General features: G+C 39.6%; 2 protein-coding genes across 4 annotated transcripts in view; one reads left to right on the top strand and one right to left on the bottom strand.

The window, feature by feature from the left end:
• SLC37A1 (solute carrier family 37 member 1) overlaps window positions 1-854 on the bottom strand; it is a 44516-nt gene extending 43662 nt beyond the window's left edge. For 2 of the 3 annotated variants that reach the window (XM_042867999.1, XM_042867997.1), the window contains exon 1: window positions 746-854. The gene's annotated coding sequence lies outside the window, so the exon portion shown is untranslated. Of the gene's footprint in view, window positions 1-117; window positions 190-745 lie in introns of those variants that run through there. The other variant, XM_042867998.1, reaches the window with a different exon arrangement.
• Window positions 855-3484: 2630 nt separating this feature from the next.
• RSPH1 (radial spoke head component 1) lies at window positions 3485-11337 on the top strand. Its single transcript, XM_042868042.1, has 9 exons — window positions 3485-3554; window positions 3940-4053; window positions 4172-4277; window positions 6375-6465; window positions 6700-6835; window positions 7621-7692; window positions 8915-9134; window positions 9546-9689; window positions 11151-11337. The coding sequence occupies exons 1-9, from the start codon at window positions 3501-3503 to the stop codon at window positions 11195-11197; spliced, it is 984 nt and encodes a 327-aa protein (XP_042723976.1). The 5' UTR covers window positions 3485-3500; the 3' UTR covers window positions 11198-11337.
• Window positions 11338-18514: the final 7177 nt, after the last annotated feature.

Below are 18514 nucleotides of genomic sequence, written 5' to 3' on the forward strand. Positions count from 1 at the left end.
GGTGGCCTAGCAGGGTGGCTAGGAAAGTCATTCATTTGTTTTTCTCGCTTCCTTATGAGCTCAAAAAGAGGTTGTCTTTACTTGGCATGCAAACAGACTAAGCAGCTTTTATTTTACCTGTAAAGGGCTTAAAACAGATGTGCAGAGAGGAGTTGCCATTCTGCGAAAGATTTTGACATTTCAAAATCTGGCTTCATTCTGAATTGGAGGGGAAATAAACCCCACAGTAAATTCCATTTCATTCATCCTTTGCTTCCAGAACCTAAGAAAACATTCTGCTAAGACTATTTTGAATCCTTTAAGTGTCTGATAGCACTTACAGCAGAATAATAAAAAGACCTGAAAGGTATATTCCAAAACAAGAACTTCCTGTTAAATATTATTTTAATTCTTTAATCCCATAATTTTACTCTGAAGACAACCTGCTTTATATTTCAATTTCAGGAGGAAGATAACTGATCTTTCTGACAGCTCCAGTTAAATTTTGCTAGTATGTGGTCCTGACCATGCAGCATATCAGCCTGTGTCTTTAGCTTGCATAAAGAAAAAGATACTAATAAATTTTTTTTCTAATGAAATAATGAAATATTTCCCCATAGTTTAATTTCTGTTCTTTACATACCTCTCAAAAGACATAATCTTATCCTCACAGGACAGCTTCTAGCTATAGAAAATTTAAAAGCATGCACCACACATTTAACTGAGGTCAAACTCAGAGATTCTGACTTACAGATACTCACGATACCTGCCATTTTGAAGTTCAAAGTAAATTTAAATATTATAAAGGAAGTTCTTGGCAGTTCTCCAAGCAAAGTGAGCTGTTCCTCCCTCAGACCCTTTCCTCCTTCAGGACTTTGAAACAAGCTACCCAGCAAGAGGTTAGCAATAATGAAGGGGATATATGTGATAGCTTGTGATTTGTTTCTGTGTCTGTTCCAGCTGTCCCCTTGGCCACGTGAACTTTGAAGCTAAAACATCCGGTTATTTTTGTCATTGAGCTGAACTGGGATCACCTCTGTATACATGCCCAAAATACTCTCCCTTACTGCTCTGAGCCATGGTGTCTGCTTACAATTAATGTGCCACTCATAGTCTTAGTAAGTGTTTTTATAGTTAGAGACATCACCCTATTGTAGATAAAGGCATCTAGCCTACCTTAGTTGAAAGAAGAGAGGTAAGCATCATCAAGAGTGATAAAAGAGGAAATGCTGATGCTTTGAAGAAGTGTACTCAGATCAAATTCTGCAGGAAGCAAGCAGTTGTAGCAGTAGTTTGCATACTCTGCAGCTACTTATTAACAGGGCAGCCATTATGCAAATCAGACTTCCCTTGTCAAATGCTGGCACTCTGCATGAAAGAGAAATAACCACATAGTTTTGAGTTAATAAATGTATGGCTGTGTAATGCTCTGCCAGCTAACAAAATGTGATTTCAGCATTCTTAAATATTGCAGACAGAGAGCGCTCTCAAAGTAATGACTGAGTGCTAACTGAGGAGCCCGAGGGGTTCCTATTAGCTAAGAACAGGATGTATTTAACAATAGGTCTCTTCCTTTGTCATCTTTCCAAAAATGACAAACAAAGAGACGCATGCTAAAAAGTGACACAACTCGGAACTGGCTCTTTTGATTTCTACTTACGAGAACAACAAAATCACCAGTACACGTGGCTTATCTTTGTACAGAGATCCTGTTTTCCTCCTGGATTGGGTGGAACTTTGACCTAGATGACAAAGTGACCTCCGCCACACTTTCCAACCAGTTACCCCTCTTTTTGCTGCCTGCTCCAGTCACCTCACCACCACTTCCCAGCACTTAGTTTGCTGTTTTTCACCCCACATAACCTCGCATGACTCCTCTTGTGAAAACTCAGCCATTAAGTTATGACACAATGTGACAGCAAGGCAGTATGCTGCCCCACACCATCACATGGTAACTGTGGTGAGAAGGGAGCTCTGGAGATCCTTTGGTCCACTCCCTGCTCAAGCAGGACTGGCAGCCCCCTAGTCTTTGCCTGTAAGCACTATAAAACAGGCATAAGTGCTGCCACAGAGAAGCAAAGTACTCCTTGCTTTTAGCAAGGCAACCTGCCCACAACATCTGCAAGGCAAAGTGACCGGTAACTCCCTTAGTGACCGTAACTCCTTTAATGACTAGTAACTTCCTTAGCCAGGGAAGGTTTCTAGAGTGTTTACCTAAAGAATAACAAAGGATTGCTTTGCACTGAGGTAAATAAAATAAATTTATGAGAATTATTGATCTAGCATACTGCAGCTCACATATGAAACACAGTGAAATGTCCAAGTGGAGTTGGTAATGAGTAATGTCACCAAGGTGTACCAGTAGTGTCCTGGGACCAGAATTCTTTATCAGTGATGTAGACAGAGGGATTTAGTGTACTTTCAGCAAGTTTGTGGACAACACCACGCTGAATGGTGCATTTGATACAATAGAAGGAAGGGGTGGCATCCAAAGGGACCTTGATACACTCAAAAGGTGGGCCCATGTGAACCTAATGAAGTCCAGCAAGGCCAAGTGCAAGATGTTGCAGCTGGGTCTGGGCAATGCAAGATGTGTGTACACACCGCGACAATAATTCCTTGAGATCAACCCTGCTGAAAGAGACTTAGGGGTGCTGGTGGATGAAAAACGTAACATGAGCCAGAAGCATGTTCTTGCAGCCTGGACATCCAGCGGTACACTGGGCTGCATCACAAGAGGAGTGGCCAGCAGGGAGAAAGAGGGGATTGTCTTCCTCTGCTCTGCCCTCATTAGGCCCCATATGGATACTGTGTCCAGGCCTGGGACCCCAGCACAAGAAGAATGTGGAGCTGTTGGAGAGAGTCCAGAGGAGAGCACAAATCTGACCAGAGGGTTGGAGCACCCCTCCTGTGGAGACAGGCTTTGCGAACTGGGCTTGAGCAGCCTGGAGAAGAGAGAGCTCCAGGGAGACTTCATTGCAGTGTTCCAGTACTTGGAGGGAACATTTAAGCAGAAGAGGGAGTGACTTTTTACACTGGTAGACAGTGATGGGACAAGGGAGAGTGTCTTTAAACTTAGATGGGACGATTCAGATTAGATGCTGGGGGAAATCTTTCCCCAGAGGGCGGTGAGGCGCTGGCACAGCTGCCCAGAGAAGCTGTGGTGCCCCATCCCTGGAGGCGCTCAAGGCCAGGTTGGATGGGGCCCTGGGCAGCTGAGCTGGTGGGGGAAAGCCCTGCCCACGGCAGGGGTTGGGGTGGGTGGGCTTTGAGGTCCCCTCCGACCCAAACCATTCTGTGATTCTGTTATTCTCTGATCTTCCTATTGTCTGATTTTCTGATGTTATGAAAATGGGACGTGTAAAATGCTGAAGAAGTCTCTTCCATACAGCTAGTATTGCTGCGGGGCGGGGCCGTGCCCTCAGCACCCGGGACAGCAGGCGCGCCCCCGCCGGCCATAACGGTAACACAAGGCGCGTGCCCGGTTGCCATCGCGACGGCTGCGACGCGGTGGCAGCAGCATGTCGGACCTAAGCGACGAGGAGGCCGAGGAGGAGGCCGAGGCTTACCTGGGGGTTCGGCGGGGAGCGGGGCCTCGGGGCAGGGTGGGGAAGGGAAGAGAGACGTTACTGCTTATGGGGGCTTTGATACTGTAGGCCCCATGGGGAGATCACAGAGTGCTACATCAGTGGGTATGGTAGATGCAGAGGGGGGCGCTGAGCTATTTTGGCTGGAACCTATTTTCTTCACAAGTCATCCACTCTTCCCACCACTGAGTCAAGGAAGGGAGGAAGGGCTCAGTGTGCTGGGATCTGAGGGGAGAGCTTCTGCAGAGCCCTCCTGCGTGCTCTGCTTGGAGCAAAGCTGGAGCACCTCTGAGCAAACGTGGCTTCCTCTAATTAGGTTGGATTCAAGCAGGTCTATCGCTCTTAAACGATTTTTCTAATTGCATTCGATTAGGAGTACGATGGTGAGCGCAATTCTGAAGGTGAACGGCATGGACGTGGGAAAGCAGAGCTGCCCAATGGTGATACATACGAGGGTGAATATGAGCACAGTCTCAGAAACGGGCAGGTGAGACAGTGACCAGGCAGTGGCTTTGTGCTTGTGTTTCTGAAGTTCTGTGAGTCTCAGCACTGTACTGAAATAGCGAGAACTGACAAGTCTTTTATCTATACCAAATATCTTTCAGGGGACCTACAGATTTAAAACTGGTGCTTACTACATTGGAGAATATCTTCAAAATAAAAAGCATGGCCATGGTACTTTTTATTATCCAGATGGATCAAAATATGAAGGTAAATACTGAACACAGTTGCAAAGATTTCTGTAATTAAAAAGACATGTTTCTCCAACTCCTAGAATGCAGGAAGATAGCAAAGTGAAGATTATTTTAAAAAGATAAATTTGCTACAAAACATTTTCCTGTTATTCCTTTTTTACTAGGAGCTCTGAGAGCAGCTTTATTTATTTAGTTAGTTAGGGGATTTACTTGGAATATTGTGAGAAGTGTGGTATTTATTAGCAATTTGTTCTAGACGTGTCCTTATTTCAAGTGAGGTATTACAGGTGCTGAGAAATGCCAAGCATCGTGTCTAATCTGGTACAATCTTGATAGAAGAGAGTATAATTGCTTATATCTAATCATCTTCATGATGATTAGAATTGCTTTGTTCAGTATAGAATCATATAATTATTTGAGATGGAAGGGTTCCCTAAAGGTCATTTAGTCCCCTGCAATAAAAAGGGACACCGACAGCTACATCAGGTTGCTCAGAGCCCTGTCCAGCTTAACACTGAATGTGTCCAGGGATGAGGCATCCAGCACCTCTCTAGGCAGACTGTTCCGGTGCCTCATTGTAAAAAATGTCTTCCTTATATGCAGTTTAAATCTATTTTGTAGTTTGAAACAATTTACCCTCATCCTGTCACAACAGACCCTACTAAAGTGTCTGTCTCTCATTCTATTTCCCTTCTTCCAGAAGAATACCTAAAACTCTCCAAATATCAGTTAGGCTTCAAGGAACAGTCTTTGTCCTTTAAAGAAGGCAAGAAGGAGCCTTCACACTGTAAGAGCTAGAAGCACAGAGCAAAAAGAGCAGCCCAGTTATTGCTTATTGGATAATATTCATCTGTAATGTATTTTTATTATTTTTTTTAAGTTTGAATAGAGTAGTAATTAAGGCACAAAATCTAGCATTCTTTTGCATTTATAAGCATGCTGGCTGAAAGGACAGTTTTAGCGAATTAGCCAAACTAAACAAGAACTCATTTTGATTTTAAGTGGAGGTGTCACACGCAGGTAGCTGAAAAAGTATGTGAGGAGAGGGACAGACAGAGGAAAAAAAAAATAAAGAGCAAGGGCTTAGAATAAAGAAGGGTTTGATCAAGAAAAGAATGAGAGGGGCCCGGAATGAAGTGGCAGGGAACTAGGGAGAAATATTATGTCTACCTTTGAGTATAGTTACCCATACTGTCTTTTTCAAAGTGATCTCAAAATTGTTCTAGAGAGAGAAATGAGGAACTCCTGTTTGTGATAGCATGTCAGCTGAAACCTACAGATGGAAGGAAAGGAAAAAAAGTATAAAAAAGGAAAAAGTATATAACAGGATATGTCTCAAGCCAGAACTAGTATAGTTGACATGATAAATACTATGGTCCTCTGTTTTCATATTGTCTTCTTTGTATTGATTTTATAACTGTTGTTTAAGAAATAACAAATGAGGGAAAAAAAGAAAAAAAAAAGGCAGTGGAGGTGAATAAGCAGGAAACTTGCAAACACAGATAACAGAACTTGGAAATTCTGTGTATGGGGAAGCCTTTCCTTGGTAACAAAGAGCAAAGAAGATAGTATCTGAATAGAGGAAGAAAACCATGTCAAGTGAGAACATTAGCACTTTCTTTGCCTCTAACATAGAATTCGTTCATACAATTATACTCAGATCAGAAAGTGGAAAGTTACTGGATAGTCTTGCATATGGAACTGCTATCCACCCTGTTGCATCTAATGATGGCTGTCAGAGTTCTCATCCATTTGTCAGATGTATAATAAATCATCCTTTTCTTTGCCAGAGTACTTCAGTACTTCTTTGGTATAATCTGTGTTGATAGTAACAGTGACATACTTAAACCCTGATAGGCAAATCAGATATGCTTAGAGTTTAATTGACAGATGTTTCCCATTCACTTGAGATTTTTTGTGTTCAGTAGGAGAGAGCAGGATTTGTTTGTTTTTGAAGTCAGTCATAATGGTGTTGTAGTTTTCTTTTCCTTCTCTAATGACGTGTATTCTCCACTCAGCTAAATTAATGAATGATGATTTTACAAACAGACCATTATATCACACAATTAAATATACCACATCTCACTAAGTTATTGGTATGTTCTCATTAAAGGAAGCTGGGTAGATGATCGGAGACATGGCTATGGAGAATATACGTACGCAAATGGAGACACCTATGCTGGAGAATGGTTTAACGACAATAGGTTTGTTTCATTCTTATGATGATGGTTGAAGTCATCCTCTGCAGCATCACAGTATGATGGCTATTTCAAAGTGTGGCTGACTGCAGCTAATCAAGTGCTACTGGATGGCATTTGCAAGTTAGCCCAACTTCAGCCATTTCAGCCACTTAAAAAATACAGTTTTAATACCTTAAGTATAACAACATCCTATGTTCTTCATATTCCATAAAATAAAACAATTTTTCTTCTCCCTAGGCATGGACAAGGTACATACATCTATAAAGAGACTGGATCTATGTATGTTGGTGGTTGGGTAAATGGAATACAGGAAGGAGAAGCAGAGCTTATCCACCTAAATCACAGATACAGGGGCAAGTTTTTGGATGGAATTGTAAGTGTGCTAGAAAATGCTCAATTAATTTGAACAGTTAGCATAAAACTTTCTTAATAGGATTTATTTGCACTTAAAATGACAAGCTAGATCCTGTTCTTGTGTAGTATTTCTTGTACCATCAATGTAGCAGATGAAACTGAGTTGATCTGCAAGGCAGAAAGCCAAGTGTCTGTAAATTTGCTTTCAAACAGTATTACAGAATCACAGAATGGTTAAGGTTGGAAGAGACCCGTAGAGATAATCTCCAACCCCCTGATCAAACTGGGACACCCAGAGTAGGTTGCCCAGAACTGTGTCCAGGCACGTTTTGAAGATCTCCAACAAGGGAGATTTTACAGCCTATCTGGCAACCTCTGTCAATGCTCTATTACCTTCACAGCACAGAAGTGCTTCCTGGTGTTCCAATGGAACCTCTTGTGTTCAATTTTGTGCACATTGACTCTTGTTCTGGCACTATGCACCGCTGAGAAGAGCATCACTCCATCCTCTTTGCATCCTCCCTTCAGATAGTTATAGACACTGATGGGATTCCCCCTGAGCTTCCTCTTCCTCAAGCTGAACAGTCCCAGCTCTTTCAGCCACTTCTCACAGGGGAAGTGCTTCCGTCCCTTGTTCATCTTTGTGACCCTCTGTTGGACTTACACCTGCATGTCCATGTCTCTGTAGTACAGTATTGTTATTGACTAATGTATGAATTTTGTAGTAAAGCACATTTTATATTCACACGTGTAGAATTTCTTAATTTTATAGTTCTACTGATTTCTTTGCATCTCTTTGTGCAGCCTGTCGGTCGTGGCAAATATATCTTTGACATTGGATGTGAACAGCATGGTGAATACATACAGTCAGAGGAGGTAAAAAAAAAATATGTAATGGTGTACTTCGTATCAAATAATTCAGTAACTACTGTTGATTATCATATAAAATACTTTAACATCAGTACATATAGGGTATCCTAGATCTATACAGTCAAAAAAGGGTACAAACTTGTGGTTTCTTCAATACTAAATAAGGTTTCATTCTGCTTTTTAAATTTATCTTCTCCACTGTGTAAGCTTAGACAACTATATGATGTGATTTTTGCCCTGCTTGCAGACAGGAATCTGTCTGCTTTCTTCTTAAACTTCAGAAGAATCAGGACTTGCCCAAAATATTTTAGGTTTATGTGGTTTTAAACTACATGAACATAGATATTTGTCTGTAAATTTAACTGGTGTTCCACTTTGTTCTGAACACCAGAAAACAAAGAAAATATTTATTATTGTATTTCTGAATTGCTTGATGCTACATCTGCAAAAGGTGATTTGCAAAAGGTTCTTGTTTTGGAAACATGTCCATCGTTTTCCTGGTCCTGTAAGAAGCTTAATTTTCATAGCAACTAATTGTAGAAGCAGCTGGGATGAGGGCTCGTTCTTAATTCTCCTTCACTCATGAACTTTTCTAAGTCTTTCTGATTAATATGATACAAAATAGATATCACAATAAGAAATGTATCTTAATATTCTGATTCCAAGAAAATATTACACATTATACCTGAGCTTTATACCTCTGATGTCCAGCGTATTAATTCCCATTACATGCTCTTTAAAAATTCTCTGCTGCAATATTTGTTTCATGATATAATTTCACTAACTTTCAACTTTCATCTGCTATATACATTTTACCTTTTCCAAAATTTTCTTTTTTATTTTTCTGGCTCTCTACAATGGATCTGTAATTTTTTATCAGTGGTACTTGGCTATTATCTTAAAAGACAGAACAATATTCCTTTGAGAGAAACCATGCTTGAATAGGTCCCTCTCAGCTATTCTGTTTGAGGGAGAGACAAAATTTTATCTTTAAGAAAGAAAACTGGCAAGCATAGATCATCAGTATTGGTCAGCCAGCTTCAACAAGGTTCAAAGCATAGTTTTCTTGCAAGATTTGCTGTTGAATTTCCTCCTTTTGTCAGTGCTTTAAAAGACTGTCATGTTGCCATTTGAGCCCACGTAAAGAGCTTTTAATGTACAAAATCATCTTAACTACTCCTTTAATACTTGTAAGAAGAGACCTTGGATGTTGAGGATTGTCTTTTAGGATAAAGGGGAGGAAGAAGAAGAGGAGGAGCCCTCTTTACTTGCTGCACCAAAGTGGAAAGCAACAGAAATCACTAAATTAATACACTGGATGCCCAACGTGGAAAAAGCACCTTCTCCCAGTGAAGGCCCCCCAGCAGCAGCAGGAGAGACAGCAGCAGCAGATGAAGCAGTGGAAGAAACATCAGCAGACGAAAAAGACAAAATGCAAACAAATCCAGGTTTGTTCTGTTGGACATCTAGAAACCCTGTGTTTTGACTATCCTGTGAAACCATGTTTTTCAAATTTAATTACTGTGAGAGGGATTTTTTTCTCTCACATTTTTTACCCTACACTTAATATTGGGGATTTCTAGGCCTATCTGTGAATGTGACAGTATATATATGCATCTGTTCTATCTCACATAGCATAAGGTACAACTATCTTGGGAAGTCTGTGAATCATTTTAGTCTATGCCATCGCTTCTTATACAAACTTGATTATAAATTGTTGCAAAAATATGTATCGGTTTTCTCATGTGAGTAAAGTCTGAAGAGTTCGGTCAGTTATTAATTGTGGCATGATAACAATGATTGAGTGCAAATTTGTAAAAATAAATTTTCCTCAAAATTTCTAATTTCTCATATTTCAGTCATTGATGAATCTGCTGAACACAGGGATGATATGCCTTCTCTTCATGAAGTATCCAGTGAAGTTTTCAGCCCAGCAAAGGATGCAGAAGTAGAAGATGAGGAAATAAGGGAAGAAGAAAATGAAGAAGGAGAAGAGTACCAAGGTGAGGAATGATGGAGATGTGCTTCTTCTTCCTTGCTCAATCAGGTTTGGAAATGATGCATGTCAATTGGCTGCTGCTGGGAGGCCCATTCTCAGGCTAAAGAAAACACGGGAGCTCTACCTTTTGTCACAGGATAGAGCTCCTCTAAAGCTGTAAACTGGTTTTGAGTAGTCAAATTCATATATTTAACAGTGATATAAATGTACAGTGATAAAAGAGTACAAATCAGTGATACTGCAGTGCAGCACTACCTGTGCAATACAGAGCTGACAGTACTTGAAGAGCTGAGTTTAAAAGTGATCACATTTGCAAGCTTCCTTTTGTAAAAAACATGAGAGTAGACTGGGGAATTCAGGTATTTTTGAGAACATGATTTTTCTATCATGAATGGAACTGTATGTTCTTGTCCTCCCAAGTTAAATAAGAAATAAGTCTTAGGTATTGTTACACATTATGATTTGGAGACACAAAGGCTAGTATCTCATTGATTGTTCTTAAAAGGCCAAAAGCTTTGAAATTTGGATGCTCAGGTTTTCCTCCAGGCAGTTTGGAATCCTGTTTTTATAAAAAATTACAAAAAGGCAACATGAAAGGAAGCATCTGTGTTTACCCATACATAACTTATAAGCCTCCATTCCACTGTGTTTTTTTCATTTGTTAAATGTTAACATTTACAAACTTCTGATGTAGGAAAACATTAGATAAATTTCTCCATCTGTTGTCAACACATTTTATAATAAATCAGAGCAAAGCACTATCTATAGTGATCAGAAAGACTGTAAAAGAACCTTGAAAATTGCATAGAGGTACAACATAAACATTAAGGACAGGTCTTGGAATTCTGTTAATTTATTTGATCTAATTTTTCACTCATCACCTTTGAATGTAATCTCTTGCTTCAGCACAGACTAGCCAACAAGATGATCAGGTGTATAGGACTGACATCTTACAGGATCCCTCAGCTGATCCAGCAGAAATCAAAGCAGGGTTCCTGTGTAGCTCTGCTTTGGATCTGGCAAGAGTTCATTGAGCTTGATTTGTCTCAAAGTCTGCTGGACTCAAATGATTTTTTATTGAACTTGATTCTAACAGATCTTCTGGCCTACTACAGTAAAGTAGATCTGATATCCTCATTGTTTTTTTTATTAGTAGTAGTAGTAGTATTTTTTCAAGGGCAGCTTTCTGTGAAAATCCTCTAACTAGGAGATGTTCTTGAGCTATTCTGAGTTACATATGGACTGGCTGGCAGTCAGTGTGTGTGTACAGAGTCTGTCTGACAGCTAAGAAACAATTTATGTCAGTTAAGTTCAAAAATTGGCAGCAAAGGCCAGTAGGAAGGAAGACTGGGGTAGACAGTGATTCTGGAATTATGTTTTAAGCTACTAGAATTGCTTTCCAGAATTTTATTATAAAATTCATTTCAGTTTTCTGTTTGTTTTTTTTCAAACTTTGCCTCTACAGGAACTGCTGGTTTAGAAGATGAGGAGGAATCAGAGGAAGCAGAGTAATTGGATACAACTAAAGACAAATAAAGGCAGAAAAGGAAATTGCAGAGTAAATCATTGGTTAAGGTAAACCTACAACAATATTTTTATTTGTATCTTTGTTATTTTTTGAATAAACGTTTCTGTCACTGTTCTATCTGGAATATACCTCTCCAAAACTTTTACAATCCTAGAGTATGCCATCTCAGGACCACTTCATTCCATAGTGGCAGGCAGTTGTTGAATTCAATATGGGATGATTCTGGATCTATAAAGTTGAGTCCTCACACATTCATGGAATCAAAGTTTTAAAACATTTGGCATGATAGTTCTAAGGCAGAACATATATGCATCCAATAACTGACTGAACCACTTGTCCCTGTAGTAATTAGGTTGCTTTTGGTGACCTATGTTCATCTCTTCACAGGAAGACAGATTTTCAAACCTGATGAATACATCAGTATTGCCCAAAACTTCAGAACATCATATCCATCTTGGAAGTTAGTTAACATGCTCAAATATGGTCTTAGAATCTTTTATGCTGGAAGTGAACTCAAGAACTCCAGCTCTGTCTGTATCTACTATCACTGGACAACCAAGTATAGGGCCACATTACTTACTGTAAGCTGTTATCACTGTTCTCCAAGATACCAAGCTCAAATCTCTCCTTACCTGATTTGCAAACCTGTTGGCAGAGATACTGTTATTCCACTTTGTTAAATGGCTTCTGTACTTCCTTTTTCCTCCAAGACTGACCCACAATGATGGAAGCTGAAGCACTACCTTTAGCAACAGCCACATTATCAGCGGTTAATACCCAGGATTGATCTTCTCCTACTTGACCTCTTCCAATTGAGGATGAAGGAGATATCCTGTGGGTTCCTATGTCCTTTGCCAGAATCCTGTAGTTACTCTTATTTTGCTCCAGGTCTCCCTGAGTAGCATAATTGATATTCACACCAATGAGCAAACAAGGAGGTAATGGTCATTGGACAGCATGAGTTTCGGCCATACTTCTACAATACCCACAGTCTGGTCACTTGTCAAGCAGCAAACCTCCCATGACAGCATATCTGGTACACAGACAGGTGTCTCTATCCCCTACGGGAGAGGACCTCCAGCTTCTAACACCTGCTGTTTCTCTTTAGTGTTGATGCTTCATATGGGGCCAGTTAGCTTGGAAGCCTCCCTTTACATCCTCTGTTCCCCTCCCATGGCTATTGGGCCTCAATACCAACTCTCTACATCCAGGTCTGAGCAGCAATGGTGGAACATTTCTCCTGCTGCCAGAAGTTATGAACTTTAACAAGCTCAGGGGAGAATCCTTTCAACACTCCACCCAGTCCAGCCCCTAGACATCACCTTAACCTCACAAGTCAGGCTTTTGCTTCTAGAGAGACCCTGCTGATACCTCATTTGCCCTCCTTACTGATATACAGTCTCTACACCTCCTACAAGTCTTTTATGCAATAATGCAACATCTAAATCACTACACAGAGCCTCACCAAGGGACACCAACTCAGATTGTGGATACAACATCCCCCTGCCCAATCCAGGTCTAGACTGACACTACTATGCCAAGGATATGGACTTTCTCTTTTGGTGGCAGAGGTCAGGCCCAGCAGCTCATGATTGTTGGTGAGCACAGTCTCACACTGACTGGATGAAAGTTTCTGCCTTCACTCAGCACCCAAACAATACCTCCTCCTCAGCCCCCAAAAAACAAATCAAACAACTAAAAAAAAAAAAAAAAAAAAAAAAACCCAAAACAAAACAAAACAAAAAACCAAACACCAAACAATCCACCACCACACACAAAAATAACCAAAACAACAAAAAACTCCAACCATCAATCCCTAATGAGCAGGAACCTGTCACTCAGAAGAGAGCTACCAGGAGATTTCAGCTGAAGAAGGCCTCCAGAAGCTACCAGAATTGAATCAAATGACATCCTATAAATAATAAGTTAAAAGTAAAGAGCAAGGTAGAGCTGCACAAAATATTGTGAAAGCAGTATTTGTTACAGACATACATTTTACACTTCTTCAAGTGGAAAAAAAAAAAGCTGCTCTGAAACATTGTTTTCCTGATAATATATAAATGAAACCTTCTGTTTCATCTGTTTAATTGACTTTCTTATACTTCTGAGAATACTGGTATGAATGTTGATGGACTTGGAGTTTGAGGCAGAATGTTGCTGCCCTGCAGCAGTTTGCTTTCGAAGTAAGGTAACTGGTTTGGGCCTGATTAGGGTAAGAGATGTTGAGCTGGCATTGCTGAAACAGGACTTGAATTTTTTTATTCATAAATTTTCCTTTGGGGGAAAATAAAGGAAAACTTTTAACAAGTTCCTTTTCTCTACAACTCAACAACTCCAGCAAAGATATGCCAAGAAGTTTAAGCTAGTGATAAATATGGATTAAGATAAAATGGGGGTAGTGAGGTGAGTCACACGAAATAAATAGAGTTTATTACTTCTTCCCGAAATGTTTCTCCTATCAGAAATGTCACAGTGAGAAATTTCCCATGCAAACTTTTCCCCAATGCCTTACATGTGTTTTTTTATTTTTTTGGCAGTTTCTTCTCACATAATTGTGACTTCAGTAAGCACTTTTAGAGGTGATTGCCTTTTCCTCTTTTGGCTTTCTTTGGTGAAGAGAAGTGCAGTGTTATTACAGTAGTTTGATCAAAGCATACTTGGCTTAGTAATTTTTTATTTGTAATAAAAACTTACAAATCATTAGTTTACCAGCTGTTTACTCACTATATTTTACTGTAAATTTGAGAAACATCAACATAATGTATTTCCCAGTTCAATTCCATTTAAAGGTACTCTTCAGTTCAAGAAGAGTTAATTCTTGAAGGATTTAAGAAATTACCTTTTCCCCTCCAGCACCCAGTGCTGTACCCTTTATTAGTACGTTAGTGACCTCCAGTGGCAAAGCTGCGAAAAGTGCAAACTGTCTAGAATACAGCTAAAAACATCTGGAAGCCTCTATGGGTTAGAAAGGGCTCCTGAGAAGATGGTTTACTTCTTAGGGAAAACAATGCTTCTGTAGAAGAAGGCATTTCATTTCACTGTAACTTTCAAAAATACCGTAAGGATAATTTGTAAAGTCAGTAATTCCTTCATCCTTATTTTGGAGAGAAACACCTGACCAAAAGTTGGTGCACTGAGGTGTGCTAGTCCCTCTCATCCTTCTGCCTCTTCACTTTTGAGCAATGAAGAAAGACAACAGTAGTCATGTTTGAGACCTGAATAATATGCTGAGTATAAGAATCAGAAAACACAGTCATATTTCACTTGCAGAGCTGTCTCTTCCCCAGAGATAGGATTCTTTCCACAGTGAAGAAGGAAGCTCACCAAGAGAGCTCATTGCAGCTAAAGAAGGCACCTGGAGTTCTCAAGTTCATCTCATACCAAGAAAGTCTGGAGCACACGTACTTCCTGAAAGTGCAAATATTTTAAATTCCTTCAGAGAGATGCCTATTTTACATTCACAGCTGGGGAAACAAAACAAAACAAAAAAATGGTTTAATTGGAAGAGACCTTATGGACCATCTAGTTCCAAACTCCTGCCATGGGCAGGGACATCTTCCACCAGATCAGACTGCCAAGAACTCGTTCAACCTGACCTTGAGCAATGCCAGTGATGGGACATCCACAGTTTCTCTGGGCAGCCTGTGCCTGCACCTCATAAGGAATTTCTTCCTTATGTCTAATCTTAATTTACTCCCTTTTGTTTTTAAACCATTATCCCTTGTTCTATTACTACATGCCTTTGAAAAAGATTTCTTTATCTTTTTCTTATGATCTCCCCTTCAATTATTAAAAGGCTGCAACAATTTACCCACATATACACCACAAAAGGTGATGTCCTCTTGAAACAGTCCTTGGTAGCCTTCCCTATTCGGCCTGTAGGCTCAGCAAAGAGATTTCCTAAGAGACTTTAACAGGACATGTCTATAGAAAGGCAGTGCATACATTGCTGTGTTAACTCTTACACTCACCAAGAACACTAGAGTGCTTTGCAGGTAACAGCTAAAGGTCCATAAGTTGTAGTCACATTAGTACCAAGCTGTTCCTGAGCTAACTGATGCTATTATTAACTAGAGTGAAAAAATGTCTGCATTGTTCTGAGAGTGTTTGTCCATGTGTGGCACGGACACAAAGATCTCTGTGCAAATCACTACTAAGCCATATGGGCAGGTGAAGAGTGAAACTACAGCAAAGAAGATGGTGTTTTGCCTTTTAGCCCTGCAAAAGAACAGATAACTAGAGAATCTGCAATTTTATTTGTAAGTACATTTGTTATTCTTCCATCCAGAATACATGGTATGGCTCCATTCATGAAGGAGAGCAATTGTTTATGATGCATTTGCCAACCTACAAAATCACAAATTCACTGGCAGAGGCATTTACATATGACAGAGACATATTTACATATGACTCTTCAGAGGCTTTTAAAATAGCACAGTTACTTTCAAGTACTGTACAATTTCTGAGCCTCCCTCAAGCACAGTGATGCAGTAGGTGATATTAAATTGAACACCGCTGTGTAAATTAACAACTTTTGACACAAGTTCTGTGTGATCATAAAGCCCCATTTCTTAAATACATTTGGCTTGCTATTTTTTTTCAAAAAGACCAATGCTTCAGAAAGCTTCTTTTGAGTAAGCTGGTACTTTTAATAAGTTGGTACTGCTAATAGGTTATACTTCGTGTTTTATATTGCATTGTATTATTTATTCAGTGTTCAAGCCCACAGGTAACAAGAGAAACCTAGCAGACACCTGAGAAGCAATGTTTTAGCAACTAAAAAAGTTAGGGTAAAATGAGCTCCAAAAGACAGAAATAAAGTCATTATATTTTAAATGTATTCTGTCAAAATTGTATTGGTGAATTTACATAAACAAAGCCGCAACATAAAATCCTGCAGTGGATTAGAAAATACTAGTATGTTACCAGCATCTCTATTTGCTTTTCCCCTCCAGCAAAATATGAGCACCAGTGTGCTTCAGATTTAAGCTCTTGTTCTCCAGATATTTAATTACATAAGTAGTTCCATTAAGGAGGCACCTTCAGGTTAGTCGGGTTGAATGTTTTTTGTCATCATGCTCCTATTTTTATTTTTTGTGAGAGGTAGGAGATGCTGCATCCTGAGTTTCCTTACCAAGAGTAAAGGAAGCTCAGGAAGATGCCAGCTAGAGGTTTCTCACAGGTTTTCTCCATGGGAGTACGCAGAGGCCACATCTACATAGGTATTCAGCACTGACTTTGTGCTATAAGACATTCCTAAGAACTACACCAGCTTTGGGGAAATGTTGGCACCGGGGTACCAGGCTTGTTTTCCAAACCCATCAGCCTCAGGACAGTAAAATTCTCATGAGCTCCTTCTGTTAGAAGTCCATAATATCTTTCCCCTCCAACTGAAAAGAGCATGGAGAAATAGCCACTAAGTTATTTATTTAACTTGAGAGTTTCTCATGGCAGTACAAAATGGTGTAGCATGGACCCATAAGTGATCCATAGGGCCCGACCTCTAAGATGAGCACCCATGAACCTACCAGTTATCTTTGCTCCCAGGCCAGTATGGAGAGAGTGCTCCTATGTTGCCCTCTCACAAAAGAGACTGGGGCTTTCTGGTCTTTACCACAGCTTTTAAATGCTTTCTCAGTTTGTCGTCTGAATTGGCCCGTTGCTTAACTGGGGTCACAGATTTGAAGGATTGTGTTAAATAGCAAACCTATCAAATGAACACAGACAACAATATTGATGGTTGATTCCCTTTTGGGAAGTACAGAAGCTTAAGTAAAAAGAGTGTGAATATCAAAAGCAGATTGGCAGGATCTGAAAGAGATCTGAGAACATCTATTTCAGCAGACATGGCCTTGCAGATGGATTAGTGGGTTTACTAACCTATGCTGTTCCAATCTTAAAGGCCCCTCCTAAGCCAAACCATTCTGTGATTCTATGATTCTGTGGACTGCAGAAATGGAAGAAGAACATTTGCTGCTGCCAGAAGATGCTAAAGCTACTTTTGAACATAGCAGACTACTGGGAATTTACTTCCCAAGCAAAGTCCAGTGCTCGGGGAAAGAGTGAGGCTGCAAGGCCCACTGGGAGTTTCCTCCACAAGACATGCAGGAAACAATAAGAGCTGCAAATCCAAGACTAGTTATCAGCTCCTCAAGCTTCACACAATAATTGCTTTGATGTTATGATTAAAAGCCAGAATATTGCTGAAGGATATAGACACTGAACACAGTCCTAACCAGATGTTAGAGTCAATTGGCCTCTACAGACCCTCTGTGAAAGGCATAAGATCTCCACAAAAAGCTGGACTGTAAAATTTGATGATTCACTAACTCCTTCATATGCACCAGAGAACAATATTCTGTTTGTTCAAAACTTTTATGTTGTTCCCAAATCCAAAGAGGCACGAACATTTTAATTTTTAATCATCCATTAAAAAAAAAAAAAGATCAAGAGCAGATCCACCAAAAACTGCTTCATACAATCTTTCCAAAAATTATCCTTATGCTCCAGAGTATTTTAGTAATAAATCCTCCAAGACAGTCAAAAATCTACCTGACAGCTTTAATCAATGCTTGATGACTTAAAATGGTGCAAAGGGAACAGAAATAACTACTGTTCTGAGTCAACAGATTTTCACATTTGCTTTGAACAAATATCAGTGCTGGCAAAGGGCTTCAGAAAAATCAGGACAGACACCACAGATTTGCTCTTCTGTTTTTCAGAAGAACTGGACTCAAGTGTCTCTTCAAGTTGTGTGCTTAAAATCGTGATTAAATGATGAATTTCTTTGTTACTGTCTTTTCAAAGAGTGACTAATCTAGTGTTCCTCATCCTTGTTAAAAAACAATAGGTGTCGCTTTGCCAGTTCTTGGGAAAATCCGCCGCGCATCCTTCAATCACACCATAAAGAGCCTATGTAGGCAGTAAGGCTGAGGTTTTCTTTTCCCACAAGGTGTCACCAGAGATTAACTTCACTGTACGTCTTTAACAAAATTTACATATTCAGTTTTTAAGATAAGCAAAGCATTCAGATCCTCTATGTGCTACTAGAATTATCTGTTAAAGTACACAACTTTGTAATGAAATAGATCCAACTAAAGAAAATTACAATAGGGTAATATTTAATTTTGAAGCTGCATGAAAAAAAATCAAGAAACCGTAAAGGGATTTTCCATTTCTTTTGCTTACGACAAAAAATGAGATGAAATGAGATGAAATGAGATGAAATGAAATGAAATGAAATGAAATGAAATGAAATAAAATAAAATAAAATAAAATAAAATAAAATAAAATAAAATAAA

Source organism: Lagopus leucura, unplaced genomic scaffold, assembly GCF_019238085.1.
Source record: "Lagopus leucura isolate 7727_CA_CO unplaced genomic scaffold, USGS_WTPT01 Super-Scaffold_100001, whole genome shotgun sequence".
Taxonomy (NCBI): domain Eukaryota; kingdom Metazoa; phylum Chordata; class Aves; order Galliformes; family Phasianidae; genus Lagopus; species Lagopus leucura.

Coding starts and splice junctions, on each gene's coding strand:
- RSPH1 (XM_042868042.1), top strand. CDS start 3,501: ATGTCGGACCTAAGCGACGAGGAGGCCGAGGAGGAGGCCGAGGCTTAC. Junction 4,278..6,374: donor AGATGGATCAAAATATGAAG/GTAAATACTGAA, acceptor TTCTCATTAAAG/GAAGCTGGGTAGATGATCGG. Junction 7,693..8,914: donor AATACATACAGTCAGAGGAG/GTAAAAAAAAAA, acceptor ATTGTCTTTTAG/GATAAAGGGGAGGAAGAAGA.